The sequence below is a fragment of the Mya arenaria genome, chromosome 16, assembly GCF_026914265.1.
Source record: "Mya arenaria isolate MELC-2E11 chromosome 16, ASM2691426v1".
Lineage (NCBI taxonomy): Eukaryota > Metazoa > Mollusca > Bivalvia > Myida > Myidae > Mya > Mya arenaria.
This window is the reverse complement of record NC_069137.1, coordinates 3,760,332-3,777,894: the sequence shown is the minus strand read 5'-3', so window position 1 is coordinate 3,777,894 and position 17,563 is coordinate 3,760,332. Positions and strand designations below refer to the sequence as shown.

Below are 17,563 nucleotides of genomic sequence, written 5' to 3'. Positions count from 1 at the left end.
CATAAGTTTGGATGTTCCGTATCATCATTATCTCCACCAAATTCGGGTCTTGTGTTCTTATTGCTGAATGGTTGAAACTGTTTGACATCGACATCATACTGAGACAAACTGAATTCCCTTGTAACAGTGCCACCATCTTTTATCAAATCAAATTTGCCAACATTTTCAACAGCTCCCTCATCTTCAAATGGATCGCCATAGTAATCATCCTCACTAGCAGCCATATCATCGGTTTCACAAGGATTAAAACCAAGCTGACCAATCAGTTTCAAAAGGGTTAGAACCAGACTGACCAATCTGATCATTTGTCTCAAAACTATAATCTAAGGGTTGTTCAATAAATTCAAATGCAGAGTTCTCAGCATTCTCTTCCTCCGGATTTGGTACATAATTATCTTCAAATATGATTTCACCGGATAATATTGTTGGAAACCTTTTTACAGTTCTTGGGTTGGTTGCTTTCAGTTTCTTCCAAAGTTCTTCAATATCTCCCATGATCGCAGTTGTTCCAAATATACTCTACAATCAATTTTAACACACTGCACACAATGATCGTAGTTGTTCCAAATATCTTTTACAATCAATTTCAACGCACTGAACACTATTATGTCCGATAATTTCATCTGAATGTTCCACACATACAGACTACAGCCCCTGGAATCAGAAACAAAACAGTTTTACAAGTAAGCTAAATGTTGAACCTTAATTTTTCCAACAAGACCTTTATAGAGCAGTAACCAGAGATTTGATATGTATATAGTGCCACTTAAACTGTCTCACTTTAGCGGTCGTGGGTAAAAATCCCTACATCTACATATGCACAAAGCAATGTGTGTAGTCTGTTCAAAGCAAGAGTTACCGGTCTTGCTACACATAAAACAATGTCATATCATGTTTTAGCAGCAAATTAGGTGGAACACACAAAGTAAGTTTTAAAATTTAAATCTGTAATTAGGTATCAATTGAAAAATAGATTAGTGTATGAATTATTTGGGATCATATGAAATAAGGTTGGTGTAAACCCCTTAATAGAAGGACATTGGAACCTCCAAGTCAGAGATATCATTTCATTTTGGCAGAACATGAGACAGAAACTCAAAAATATGTTTTTGTGTTGGTTCAAGCTAAAATTAGGTAATAATAAAAAATGTTTCAACTGCGACTGATTTGGAATCCCTTGGAAATAATGTTTGTGTCGACCCCAAAATGATTCTGAACTAATTAGCATTTTTGATGAACTTTAATAAATCATTTGAATGACTACACTACAAGAATAAACTATAAATTTGAACCTTTTTTTAATCAAATTACAAGGGTGTGTTAAAATCAGTTTCTCTAATTAAATCATATCAACCTTCAGGAGTAGGAACTTGATAACGAAATATTTTTAACGGATTAAAGGTAATCTTGAATAACATTAAAGCATTTGACACTGAAATGCTAATAGTTTTATCTCACATTTGAAGCAAAACTTATGTCTGATTTTTCTAACAGTTGATCAAAGCCAAGTTAAAGAGATATTTATGTGATCTAAAAATGAAATGAAAATAAATGTAACTCTCTGATTCATGATTATGCACTTAATATTACCTATATCTTTACTCTTATCAGTAAGCATGAAATTACCAAACCAGAATCCTTAATATTACAGTTATGTTTCCAGTTTTCATAGCATGTTTTGGTATTCAATCACAATAATTTACCCTTAATTTGAAGTCATTTTAGTATCTATCTATTACCCTAACAAATTACAAGATAATTCTTTATCGCGTTATCCCACCTATATAAAACACCTCATAAATAACCTAAAACATGATGGCTATGAATGCAGATTATGTATATTATTGTGTTATCTTTTCAAATGATGCATAAAAAGCCAAGCTGTAAGGTGAGAATGACAAATAGTTTTCTTATTAATTTACAATTAATGTAAACTCGTGTTACAATTGGAGACAGACAAAATGTTATAAGGTCTGTTAAATAATAAAAAGAACGGGAGTACATGTCCTTAAATTTATTAAAGATGCACTTTTACGATGTACCACAATATTGTAAATTCAATTGTTTTAATTTCCCAAAAAGGAAAATTAAATATCGAAAACATCGGTTCTTATGAAGGATAGCGTGTTTAATTTGAAAAAAGGTGCAGAGAACATGTTTTTTTCTGTCTTGATGTGAGAGGATAGTTCACTGTTAATCTTTTAGGACTCACTAAACATTTAATATTTGTGCGTTTTCAGCTACTATAATATCAACACACGAATATATTCTTGTGATCAGTAATTCATATTTTCCATAAATTCATTATTTAGTAAGTAATTAAAGGTTAATCACTCAAAATGTATGTTTGATATACATGTGTTTGTATAGATTTTGAATAAGATTATCACTTTAAACAATAAAAAATTGGGAGTGAATACTTGTACATGAACTTAAACTGATTAAAAATGCATTGATTTACTTTGATGAATAAAATACACAAGCAATTGCGAGTTGTAAGTTGCATTTATGCACTGTGTTATTGTGTTGTGGGGGAAACCGAAGAAACCCCTTTTGGCCGTCATGATGACCACTAACTAAACTAACATGAACCCAGGCTGGAATCGAACCCACGTCGCCTTGGTGAGAAGCTAGTGCGCTATCAACTGCGCTAACCGGTCAGCCTTTTACTGTTTTGTACGATGTTGTCAAGCTAACAGTGAAATAAGTCATGGACCAATGAGTTTGGTTGGTGCTCATTGATAAGAAGGTACACAACATTTCTTGAGAATAACAATACTCTTTGTCTGTCTACAAATGCTTAACTATTTTAAAATACAATTCAATTTCAATGATTTCGATGATGACTCTTATGATTATTTGATCGTCAGTGATATTTTACTGATTGCATTTTTATATAAAACATTATTTGCTGTATGATAATGTCAAAACTAATGTTACAATAAGTAGATATAGCAAATGTTCCTTTTTAACCTTCTTTCATTGGTTAATAATGTTTGAAAACCTGTTTCGAGTCGTTGCTTGCACAAAAGTTTATTCTGATATTGTAACATTTATGCTTATTCGCATATGCATATTTTTCTCTTTCTTTTGATGTAAACATATTCTTTACAAATGCACATTTTGTCATATTGTGTTAACTTTCTGCTTGCATATATATTTATATGTCAATTTATGTATGTATCTTGACCAGAGGAAATACAGAGCATTTATATACTAAGTTTTAACTGAATGACATTTTTCAAATTTTGTGCGAAAATAAATATTTAAATGAAATTTTGTTACAAATATCTCACCTGCCTTATAAGTGTAAATCCTGATATAATCTGAGAAGCTGGTTGTCACAATGTCTTCATAAACTCCATGAGCAGTTATAGATATATTTATTTCAGTAAGGAATGCACATACATGGACATTTAAAATAAACAACATGTATAGTAAATGACATTATACATACATGATATTATCAATAGCCATGACAGGCATACCAAACCAAGGATGACACAAACAAGAGAAAACTCTTAATCGACTGTTATTATAATGTTAATCCCCCCATGCGAAATGTTGCACTTGAACTTTTCTAGCCACTCATGAACAAATCATGAACAATCATTAAACATTTCTAAATCACAGTTCAAGAAATTTAGTTCATGAACATAACTTCAAAAGTGTTCATGAACGGTTCAAGAATACAATAGGAACATCGCAAATTCTTAATATATTCATGGACGTTGGTAAAGAGTAGAACTTTCAAGAATGTTTAATGAACTGTCCAGTTTGTATCATGTTCTTAAAAAATTACTTAACAAATTATGTGAGTGGTTCAAGAATAATTTATGAACTGTCAAGTTCCAATTGAGTTCTTGAAAATTAAGCATTTGACAACGATAGAGGCATAAACTATAAGCTTTGAGAACTTGTCAGGCAGAAAATGGACTTATTCAGATATTGTCAGTATTTTAACTCAAGCTTCTGGTTGTCTAATTATAACTGTAGAATTAAAGAATTTGACAAAACACTTATATTATAAAAAGTATATCACAGGAGAGTTCTGGATGATTAAAATCATTTTAGCATATAAATTATAATTAAAATCATTTGAGTTTTTGAGTAACATTATTTTTGTATAATTATGTATTACGCTAGACAGACACATACACACTTTTTGTTACTTAAAATATTCATGATTACTTTGTTATGAGTTGATACAAACTGTAAAGTTTGACTAAATTAATGAAATTCAATTATCTTACTTCTTTAAGTTTGCTATGTGATTACGTCACTATGTCGAAACAGTAGTTTAGTAGTCTCCGCTATTAGGCAGTGTGTACACGTAAAACATTGGTTGATAGCATGTGGTTCCAAACCTCTTAGCAATAAAGACATCCATTATTTGTCTAAATTACTGCCAACTGTCAAAATCGCCATGTCACTCTAACACTGGTCGCTTACATCAATGAAAAGTAAATATTCCAAGGATTAAACATTGTGTTCGTCAAATAATCGCTATAATTTGAATAGTGTAATCTCATTCTTTTTTCATATTATAGTTTATAATGATATTATTTAATCTCCTAAATTAAAAAAAGGGAACCACATGTCTTTTCCCGGCATTTTTGTTTTTACTGAATCAAAGTCAGTGATACACAGCTTTGCACAAACGATGATGTAGGCTGTTATAAACAGGCACCGCCCAACTTGAACTTTGTGTGGAGCATTCAACCTGGTGATTTTTTACCTACCACTTAAACATTTTATTTAACAATATTGATATTAGCTCCTTAGATTTAGTTACTGGTCCATTGGCAATTTTTTTGTAAGATGAACTGATCATGTGTAACTCTTAGACAAGTGACAAGTGCATAATCATTCGTCTGTTTAAAGTTTGTATCTATTTTTATACTTAAAAGAATATATTTTTTTTTCCAAGATAGATTCAATACCACTGATTATGTTACTGCTTCATCATCTTAAAACTGTGTTACGTGCTTTAGACTTATATTTTGTCGGAAAAAGACAACTTATAAAAGTCGCGAAAATATGTGACAGTTTGTAAATCACGACATGGGGCATTCAAATTATATTTTTTTTAGGAGGAATTTATTATTATTGGAACTTATGATGTCGATGGATGACCTCAATGCATTTTCTTCGGTTATTGCGTAAAAAATTGTTTTACTTGTAAAAGTTTTATTCAATAAAAAATGGCATTTCAGACTAAATGGAGCCTAGTAATAAATGGAGCCAAGTAATAAGCAACTAATTGCTCCACTACCAGTATGTGACAAATGTGAGGTGGTCAATATAACTGTTACCAGTATGCCAAAACCCTGTCATCTTACAGAACCCATTCCAATCAACGTTCTATATCATTTCTGCGAGATTTCAGGTATTTGATTTTCTACTCAAAAGTTGACATTTGTTTTTCACTAAATGTATTTCTATTTGTCGTCTTAGGCTAATCGCCCTGGACTCAGAATACTTTCAGTTCAAAAAATTGTAAATTGGCATGATTTAAAAAATAGTTGAGGAATATAATTAGAACCTAAGAATTATCATCAACATTTAAATTCAATACCAATATGTTTTTCAGGTATACATATTAAAAGCAATGGGGGAAGACGTTTCTAGCAATTTGAGAATGAAAGTGAGAAAATAGGAGGACCATAATGGCACTAGAGTTTAGAATCAACCTGGTTGTACCAAATCCATGTCCGTCAAAGAAAGCATCAACTTTGACAATTTGGAAACTGTTAATATAACTGACATTTGTCATCTAAACTACAAAAGATGTGAACAATATGTTTCTGTGTAGATACGGTAAATAACCTCTAGATGCAAAAAACAATCATCACCATGTGTCCTGAGAGGTTGAAGAACTGAAGCTTTGCATCCTCATGAAAAACATGAAGTGAAGGCCTCAATATATACAGTCAAGTCAAACGCTACTGCGTGAACACCTAGTTTAGCATGTGTTTATTTTATATACAAAAGATAAGCTCTGAATAAGTATGCAGAAGGTAAAGTGAAAGTCGTGTCGAAAAACAACTGCTGATACTACCCAGTAAATCACTGTGGGGTTTTAATGGCACAGGATTAGTTCTTAAATAATGTATGGACTTGTTGATGCCAGTCTTTTAGCTTTCGAACTGTTCATAAACGGATGTTCATGAATTGTTCATAAACATAACATAAAATGTGTTTTTGTACTATTATACCGTAATGGTGTAATGTTGTTAGTCATGTTTACCTTTGTCGGCGGTTGGCACTTGGTTCTCGTCGAAACCAGCGTGTAACTGTTTTAACAGTTGAACTGTAAAAGGAATGACAGAATGCACGAACATCCTTCAAAAATATACTACTTTATTGGGTAAGCAGAAAGTGTTGATCTGAATGCGAGAACTCCGTAGTTGAGTGTAATACCATTATTGAGTAAAATAAATACAGCTTTTGGAAACCCTTTGGCTCTCCCTCAAAAATGTATTGCAATTGATTAAAAATTTACCAAACAAAATATTATTACAGAAGGTAAATTTTTGGTCAAGCAGACAATACTGCTAACACTGTTATCGTTGTTCGGTTCATTCATGACTAGCAGTCTACTCCTATTCGTATATTCCATCATTAAAGAGAACACTCAGTTGCATATAATTCGCTTTCAATAAAAAAAGTGAAATGTATATAGTGACGGATGGAAAATTACACATTCAAATACTCTTGCACATATGTTTTAAGAGCAAATATTACGCAATAATCATATGATGACACCTGATTTTTGCTTCATTTGGAAACAATTAAAGCGTGCAAACATGTAAAAAAATCAAACTTCTAAATTAATAATGACACTTACGAATTTCGTTTTATAGAAAAGAATTCATCCTCCTATACAAATGTGTTAAAAACAAAAGTGTTCAGTTTTGCTTACATCTTTCCAGACTGTAGAAACTTTGTTTACGAAGTACATAATAAGTTTGAAATAAATATTTACGATCCATTCATACTAAGATGTTGACAGTAGTATTAGGCCTGTACTTAATGGACGCATTCCAAATTAATCATAGCTGTTTAATTAAGAAAATAAACGCATATTCGCAAGAAAATACTATGTTTTTAGCTTAAAATGATAACAATAATAATGCTTGTTTCGACATATACTTTTTAACGCTGTGTTTTTTCCTGTTTATTTTCTTATTGGAATATAGAAACAAACGGTAGAAACATCAAATGGAGACTGCTAAAAATCAAGTTTTGATCTTTGGCTAGAAAATCAAAAACATCTGTGGTTGCGCCGATGGATGTTTGTTTTCTACCCATGAATAGAAAATAACATGACAGAACATTTAATATGAAAAAAAAAACAATGACAAGAGGGACGTTTTCAATTCTTATTTTTTAAATGCCCACTTTTACTGCATTTCTATTTTATTTATCGCCGCTGATTATATTGGATAAAATGTATTTTGGGCTTGGATAAACAGGATAAAATCAAATCAAATAATGTTTATCTCTTGTTTTACGAAAATATTTCCATATTTCGATTGAGGTCAAAATGTACTTAATACAGTGGTGCAATAGCTCCTGCTTCAAAAGTAAAACCGTATTGATCTGTTTGTCCTATTTGCACATTTTGTGTCTCTTGGTCTGTGTGTTTACGGCGCAAGTATTATGCTCTTTAACATTATTTTGTTAGTCGTTTGACTACTAGGTTTTTCCGTCTTTTATTCTCACCAATTAGGATTCCTTTCTATAGCACATGCACATTATAACTATCGTAAAAAATCAAATGAGTTACACAGTAAGATACAAATCGTCGATATATATGTAAAACAATACAAACACGGTTATAAAGTTGCGACTTACAAGAATGTAGGAGAAAGTGCTGGACCTCATTGGTATTAATGATCACATCAAGTTCCAGACTTGGTCTTTGAAGACGTTTTTTCAACTCCATTTCCAATGGTTTAAATTCTGTTGTCAGTCTGCCGGCAAGAACATCATCGTAGCAATTAATGAACGATAAAAATGAATTGAACTGTAAATAGAACACGACGCTTCCACGATGAACCTCTGTCAAAGTGCCTAAAATAGAAACTCATATATTGGACGTTCGAAACCAAAGTAATTGACGGAACTATAAGCATAAAATGAACTAGATATCGATTTTTAACAAACAGTATTTATTAAACAAATAAACCTACCATATTGATTGAACTTTGTTAAGGCTCTTTGTAAAGCTCTAGACAAATCATTTTGCATCGGAACATCCAATTTTTCGATAGGATTTATTTCTTCCATAAAAAGATTAACAAGACCGATTGAAAAATCTTTCTCTTCGTTTACAGATACGTTTTGCATTGTCATCGTAACTGAGGACTTCTCTGAAACACAATGAATACATGAGTTAATCATAAACACTTATTGAGGAATGTATTACAACTACAACTCCGATACAAATAGAGATATATTTTTGCACTTCATAATATATTTCCAAAATTGGATTAAGTGTTTTCAAATGTAGAGAAAATGTACATAGTATACGGGTGATAAGCGTTAAATTTTAATGCTGGCTTTAAATCAACTTAAATTTAATGTTTTCTTGAATGGATTTACCCCATCGTTATTAAAATGTAACAATATTGTATTTTTATGTTCAATCGCAACTTAATGTTTTTTCTACGGACCGAGTTTATTGTGATACCAAGGTTTCCTGCATTTTAAACGATACAGATCTCCCCTTCAAACTTATATAGTGTTGTTTTGTGTAAGAAATCGATGTGAAGAGTTTAAAATCGGTAAGATGTTGGTTTTATTTATATCTAACAAACTATCGACTTCCTGAAGTATTTTGGAGCAGAATATTTTGCACATTGAAAACTGATTTAATATAAAAGATACCTGGTGCTCTCATCTGCTGTAACTCATTAACAGGAAAGTGGCTGAAAAAAAGTTCCTTGATTTCCAGAACCATGTTCGTCATTCCTGGAATCTGGTTTGCGCTGACATGGTTAACAGCTGGATGTCAGATTAAGGTTAGTTAAATCATGCACGACAACATTTTAGTTTATATAAATTATATGTCTTATTTCTACTAATGTGAGGCTTAATACAGGCCTTAAGTGTTAGTACATTATGCATTAAGGAGTTGAATATCTCGATCAACATTTATAAAAACAACATGGTAGTAGTTCCACCATGAAAATCTCGTATAAATATAGTATGTTAAAATCGCGGTGCAAAACGTATCGAAACAATCAAGTTAAGATGACGTACTTGCATGTACTTCTTCCATGAGTGTTGTTCCTCCCTGATAAAACCGATGCACAGTTTTTATTATGTTAAAAACTGTTTGCTGAAGTGGAGTTGCTACTTCTTTTAGACCACATTTGACTTTTTTATCGAAAGCTTCATCAGCGATAAACTTTACTGTTTCGTCGATGAATGTCGTAATCTGTCGTTGATAAAGATTAAAGTCACCATCGCTCAGCCTCGGATTAGGGAGGTGACATAGTTTGTTTCGAATGTCTTTGACATTGTCTATGTCATTTGTTTGTGTCGGCGTCACCTTTTGTAAAATATTGGTTAATATCAGCCAAAACATCTGTACATCCCATGTCCCCAAATCCGTGCCGGATCCATTCTGAGGGAAAAAATCGTACTTTCTCTGTCGTCCGACTCTCGAAAGAAGTATGTCTTGTTTTTTTGACTGCAGAAATATATCAAGTGTTGTACCCGAATCTAGAATGTACTTTAAAAGAGTTTTTTCTAAGCACCAAGTGCACGGGCCTTGAACGGTAAAAAGCAATTGTGTAAAGTTTTCCCGTTCTTTCTGTTCATTCTCGTCAAACTTAATTCCTGCACTAGACATGTCTTTGACCTGTAAATAAAGGCCACATTAAATTGGAGTTTTTATCGATGGAGTCACTGAACGTATTGTTTGAAGATGTATACATTTTCCTGCACAGCAACTTCCATTTACAGTTGTACAGTATTATTTCGAAAAGATAATTCATTGATGCGTGTAGTTTAAAAAAATATGAAACAAGTCTAGAAGTGGATGAAATCACATTCAAAAGAATGTACCTCTCGGTAAGCTTATGTTATATATATATATATTATTTATTTACGAAATTTGCGTCACCTGCTGCCGTGCCACAACATGCTTGTGTTAGCGCTTGCAGCTGAAGATTTGGGCGGGTGCGGGTAAAACCCATGGCTGTTTGAAAATGTCTTAAAAAGGATATACGTAGAAAACAACAACAGCACTTAAACATGATACAAGAAAGTATCGAGATATACTTTTGAACTGTCCTGTTTAGACGTACAATTGCTCAGACTTTACCCTTGTGATCATGAAAAGCATCCTTAATACCGTGCATCATTGTATATCTTGACTAACAAGGTATCTACCACTTCTTATGACTTGACAAATGCCTGCCGTACAAATTCTTTGATATGCCTCAGGAGCTAAAATATGGCATATCGATGTGATTTAAATGTGACAAACTGATTTATCTTTTAATTACTTTTAATGTTTAATATTAAACGCAATTCTTCTTAGTTATGAACGATTTGTTCACAATATCTGTCTTTTCTAAAGAAGCACGTATAAAACGTATTCATTAATAAAACCCGTTCGTCGTTAACATACCTCATCAACTTTGCAAGTGCTAGTAATATGACATCAATTCACGACGAAGAATATTCATTTGAAATCGGCGCTTGCCAGGGACATTGACATGTGCGTATACCTTAAAAATATTTGCTTACAATGTACTTTGCTATATCTTTCAGTTGAAGTAATGTTTACTTTAACATAATACATAATACATTTAAGGTGATTCTTGAAATTGACAGGCTTATTTATGTACGTTAGGAAAAATCAATCGTTTAGAAGATCGGTTAAATATTTATTTTATTTTGTGTCTTGTTGATACATCTTAGGAATGGTATCATTTTAAAGATATGTTTAAAATTACAAATGTTTGCAAACTATATGCGTTATGATTAACGTAGTGATCGAATACATTATATTCGTAACTTTGCAGCGGTAACAATGAAATATGAACGTCGGCTTTCTGCATTTATATATAAAGACTACGCGAAACATGGAGTCAAATCAAGTATTTAATTGCATTTTGATAACATTTTTTAAAACATTCTGGTAAACGGATTATTGCTTCCTAATGAAAAGTTGTCAACGATGTTTGCATGTCAAGGATATATGTAATATAAATGTTTAAGAAGTAAAATGTTGTTATTCGTTCCTTTTTTTACATGTACCTCATTTGCCAATTACTGTTTAAGTACCTCTTTCAACTGTTCATTCATCTCTTAAGTCAATTACTGTACACATACCTAATAAGTCAATCAATGTACATGTACCTAATAAGTCAATTAATGTGCACGTTCCTTATGAGTCAATCAATGTACAAGTACCTAATAAGACAATCAATGAATAAGTACCTAATAAGTCAATCAATGTACAAGTACCTAATACGTCAATCAATGTACAAGTACCTAATACGTCAATCAATGTACAAGTACCTAATAAGACAATCAATGAATAAGTACCTAATAAGACAATCAATGTACAAATACCTAAAACGTCAATCAATGTACAAGTACCTAATACGTCAATCAATGTACAAGTACCTAATAAGTCAATCAATGTACAAATACCTAATAAATCAATCAATGTACAAATACCTAATAAGTAAATCAATGTACAAATACCTAATAAGTCAATCAATGTACAAATACCTAATAAGTCAATCAATGTACAAATACCTAATAAGTCAATCAATGTACAAATACCTAATAAGTCAATTAATGTACACGTTCCTTATAAGACAATCAATGTACAAGTACCTAATAAGACAATCAATGTACAAGTACCTAATAAGTCAATCAATGTACAAGTACCTAATAAGACAATCAATGTACAAGTACCTAATAAGTCAATCAATGTACAAGTACCTAAGAAGACAATCAATGTACAAGTACATAATAAGTCAATCAATGTACAAGTACCTAATACGTCAATTAATGTGCATGTTCCTTATTAGTCAATCAATTTACATTTCCGTCGTCAGTCATTTATCGTCCATGTTCCTCATAAGTCAATAAATATACTTTTTTACCTCGTTAGTAAATTACTGTACATGTTCCTCGTTTGTCAATACTTGTACATGAACTTCATTCGCCAAATACTGTACATGTACCTCGTAAGTCAAAAACTGTACATTTAACTCATTAGTCAATAACTCAACGTGTATCTCATCAGTCAATAAATGTTCATGAACCTATGCAGTCAGTAACTGTAAATCGACCTTATAAGCCTATAACTTTAACAGAACCATATCAGTCAATATCATGTTCTTCATCAATCAATATTTGTGCAAGAACCTAAGCAGTCATTACCTCTACATTTACCAAGTAAGTCAATAACTGTAACAGTACCATATCAGTTAATAAATGTGCATGTACCTCATTAGTCAATAAATGTGCATGTACCTCATTAGTCAATAAATATGCATGTACCTCATTAGTCAATAACTATGCATGTACCTCATTAGTCAATAACTGTACATGTACCTCATTAATCAATACTTGTACATGTACATCATTAATCAATTCTTTTAACATGTACCTCATAAGTCAATACGTGTACATGTATCTCATTAGTCAATACTTGTATATGTACCTCATTAGTCAATAAATGCGCATGTACCTCATAAGTCAATAAATACGCATGTACCCCATTAGTCAATAACTGTACATGTACCTCATTAGTTAATAACTTTCCATGTAACTTATTAGTCAATAAATGCGCATGTACCCCATTAGTTAATAACTATGCATGTACCTCAGTGGTCAATAACTTTCCATGTAAAGAATTAGTCAATAACTGTGCATGTACCCCATTAGTCAATAACTATGCATGTACCTCATTAGTTAATAACTTTGTATGTACCTCATTAGTCAATAACTGTGTATGTTCCTCATTAGTCAATAGCTATGCATGTACCTCATTAGTCAATAACTATGCATGTACCTCATTAGTCAATAATTGTGCATGTACCTCATTAGTCAATAACTATGCACGTACCTCATTAGTTAATAACTTTGTATGTACCTCATTAGTCAATAACTTTGTATGTACCTCATTAGTCAATAACTATGCATGAACCTCATTAGTCAATAATTGTGAATGCACATAATTAGTCAATAACTGCACATGTACCTCATTAGTCAATAACTGTGTATGTACATTGTAAGTCAATAGCTATGCATGAACTTCATTAGTCAATAAATATACATGTACCTCATCAGTCAATAAATGTGCATGTACCTGATTAGTTAATAACTGTGCATGTACCTCATTAGTCAATAACTTTGCATTTACCCCATTAGTCAATACCTGTGCATGTACCTCACAAGTCAATACCTGCAAATGAACCTATTAACTGTCCCAGTTAAATATCCGTCTATATCTGTACGTGTACCTCATCAGTCAATACATATTTATGATCTTAAGCAGTCAGTTACTGTTAATGAACCTAATAATTGAATAACTGTAGCAGTACTATATTAGTATAAACTATATAGGTACATCCTATATCAATATTTGTTTATAACCATCAGCAGTCAGTACACTTACCTAATAAGTCAATAACTGTTCCACCATCATATCAGTCAATAAATTTGCATGAACCTGATCAGTCAATAATTATATGAATCTCATCAGTCAATGACTGCACATATACCTCATCAGTCAATAACTGTACATATACCTCATCAGTCAATAACGGTACATGTACCTCATCAGTCAATAACTGTACATGTACCTCATCAGTCAATTACTGCACATATACTTCATCAGTCAATAAGTGTACATATACCTCATCAGTCAATAAGTGTACATATACCTCATCAGTCAATAACTCTACATATACCTCATCAGTCAATAACTGTACAAATATATCATCAGTCAATAACGGTACATGTACCTAATCAGTCAATAACTGTACATATACCTCATCAGTCAATAACTGTACAAATATATCATCAGTCAATAACGGTACATGTACCTCATCAGTCAATAACTGTACATGTACCTCATCAGTCAATAACTGACATGAATCTCATCAGTCAATACCTGTACATGTAGCCAATCAGTCAATAACTGTACATGTAGCCCATCAGTCAATGAATGTACATGTACCCCATCAGTCAATAACTGTACATGTAGCCCATCAGCCAATAACTGTACATGTAGCCCATCAGTCAATAACTGTACACGTAGCCCATCAGTCAATACCTGTACATGTAGCCCATCAGTCAATAACTGTACATGTAGCCTATCAGTCAATAACTGACATGAACCTCATCAGTCAATTACAGACCATGAATCTCATCAGTCAATATCTGTACATGAACCTCATATGTCAAAAACTATACATGTATCACATCAGTCAATAGCTATACATTTATCTTATCAGTCAACAACTGTGCATCTCACACATCAGTCAATAATTAAACGTGTAAATCGTTAGTAAATAACTGTACATGAACTAATTAAGTCAAAAACAGTTGCAGTATCATATCAGTCAATAAATATACATGTACCTTATCACTCTATAACTGTACATGAACCAGAAAGGTCAAAAGCTGTGCCAGTTATTGTACATATCTCATTAGTCAATTACCGCACATGAACGTCATTGGTCAACTTCTGCGAATTTGACTATTGTTTGGTGTCTGATGAGCCGAACCATTGTGCATTCGTGCTATTTTCAACACGTAGGATTGTGGTATTTTCTACTGAATGGTTCGCCTTTAGCAATTTAATTTCACTTTCTTCAATTTCAGAATTAGACAAGTAATTTCAACGAATTTACATTCATACATTCTGCAGTGAAGTTGTTCCTTGCATGCATGTTTGAAGAATTGCTGGTCTTTCTTAGAGAAAATGAGATTTTCGATGAATCATACAAAGTAATTTTTTTGTCAACACTAGGCAAAACGTGGAAAACTCAGTTCAAAAGACCTTTTGCAACAAGCTATGCATTGCTTTATTGAATTATACAAAGGAATACACTGATCAGTATTGAGAGCTTCATTTGAATGCCATGAAACATTGATTTTCCATTGAACTTATTTGACCTTGGTCCCCTCATTGGTGACCTTGATAAATGGCAAAACCATAAGACTAATTATACAAACACGTTTATCAACTAAATCTAATATTAACATAATTTGAAACTTTTTATTTATCCATCAAGTTGTTAGATTACATTGTATAGTGTTAATGTTTTTGAACATTTCAAACGTTTTGGTTTCTTATTAAATTGTTGCTAGGTTTATGAAGGGTCTGCGCTTCCAGACCAAACCAAATCGTTTTATTTTATTTTAGATACTTTATATATATATGTGTGTGTATATATATATATATAAATAAGACTATATGTCCAAATACCTTTGACTTCCTCTCAGCTACAATTGTATTCCATTTATCATTTACTTCAAACAAGTAAGCAATCACATAGCTTTCATTGATGATAATAATGGCAAATGAAATATATCACTGAATATAAACACCAATGAGAGATAGAAATATAAACGCTTATGACAAAGGTATTCTAACACTTTATTTGGGTAAATTGAATAATCAGAGATATTATCACAAATTATACATCTTATCAGCGTCAATTTAAAAATAAAATCAGTATCTAGTTGATAACATGGTTCAACAACTACATGCGCCGACTTATACATATCGTGTTTGTTACATTGTTTTAGTTTAAAGCTGCATTCTCACAGATTGAACGTTTTCATTATTGTATCCTTAGATATTGTCCGAAATAAATCATTTTAAAGTCGAGTAAAAAAGGGGGATTAAAATGCTGTGAGAAGCAGATGGATTATCGTAAATTAGGAACACATTCATACAAGCTATTCCGCATTAAAGTTTTGTCTAACTAGCCATCGATGTAAGGTAGGTAAATCCTCGATACAGTTGAGCAATAATCGCCGCAAACCCTTTATCAATATTCAGAAAAGACTACTCATGTAAATCATTCACCTTATCTTTATGCGAATTGTAACAGCAAACGCGTTTTATTATTGTAGTAGATATACTAAAAGACCAATATCTTTGATAGCAACGCAATGTCAATGTAAATTCCCATTTAAATTAAAATATCTTAGAAATAGAAGTAAATTGTTTTTATTGATATTGGTAACAATCGGACATACTTCCGTTGAAGCAGTGGCAAAAATGGAACGTTCCTGTGCAAAAAAAATCCTCCCTATGTGGAATATAAGGAACAAATAACAATTGATTTGCAAATATTTTTTATGAAATCCAAAGAAATCCACGACCGGACCTTTTAAATCTAACGCGTACGAGTTTCGCCTCGGACAAAATTGGTGTTCGTCCTATCGAAACGGTTTCTCACGTCTATAAGAGGACACTTTTGAAGAAGAAATGAGTAACTGTATTTGACTTATACGACGATGTGTGTATTGCATATGTTGGTGAGCATGTATATGCATAAATAAATAAATAAATAAATAAGAAAGAAAGAAAGAAAGAAAGAAAGAAAGAAAGAAAGAAAGAAAGAAAGAAAGAAAGAAAGAAAGAAAGAAAGAAAGAAAGAAAGAAAGAAAGAAAGAAATATAGATTTATAGATTTATAGATAGATAAATGAAAACATTTTTTTCAAAAGATAAACATGAGATTATTATCATGGCCTTTCAAATACAATGCACCGGCTAGTGGGATTTCTCAAAATTCTATTGCACGGTCCGCTTTTTCATTGGCTCTGCTTGACGTATAGTCGTATGATTATGATTTGTAAATAAGTGATCATAAAATCGTGCATAACTGTTTTCAAACGCTACCATCATTCATTTAACAATATTTTAATAAGTTTATAAATCAAGTTTACTATTCAGTTAGCATTATCTGAGTTATCTTACATCGTAGTCAACATGTAGTTACCTACCGAAGTAATATCAACCTTGATAACAAGCTATCAAATAAGATTACCCGAACGACATTTGTATGTATGTTAATATATTCAAAATAACGTTATCTGCTGATATAAAAGATAACGTGGTATGCAGATAAATTCAGCCATTGTAATATTTGATAAAAAAATACTATTGAACCAACCATTAATCCAAGCTTATGGGAACGCAGTGTATTTAACACAATCTAGTCATATCCAAGTGTAATTAACAAACTATAGTCATATCCAAATGAAGTTTACAAATTCTAGTCATATCCAAATGTACTTTACAAAATCTAGTCATATTATATTGTAGTTTACAAAATCTAGTCATATCCAAGTGTAATTTACAAAATCTAGTCATATCCAAGTGAAGTTTACAAAATCTAGTCATATCCAAGTGAAGTTTACAAACTCTAGTCATATCCAAGTGTAATTTACAAGATCTAGTCAAATTTTACTGTAGTTTACAAAATCTAGTCATATCCAAGTGTAGTTTACAAAATCTAGTCATATCCAAGTGAAGTTTACAAAATCTAGTCATATCC

The 17,563-nt window shown here is 32.0% G+C and overlaps 1 protein-coding gene across 1 annotated transcript; it reads right to left on the bottom strand.

Moving 5' to 3' along the window:
• Window positions 1-8,163: 8,163 nt before the first annotated feature.
• On the bottom strand, window positions 8,164-15,592 carry LOC128222367 (uncharacterized). Its single transcript, XM_052931342.1, has 4 exons — window positions 15,479-15,592; window positions 9,271-9,874; window positions 8,896-9,012; window positions 8,164-8,378 (listed from the first exon to the last, which is right to left on the bottom strand). The coding sequence occupies exons 2-4, from the start codon at window positions 9,863-9,865 to the stop codon at window positions 8,164-8,166; spliced, it is 927 nt and encodes a 308-aa protein (XP_052787302.1). The 5' UTR covers window positions 9,866-9,874; window positions 15,479-15,592.
• Window positions 15,593-17,563: the final 1,971 nt, after the last annotated feature.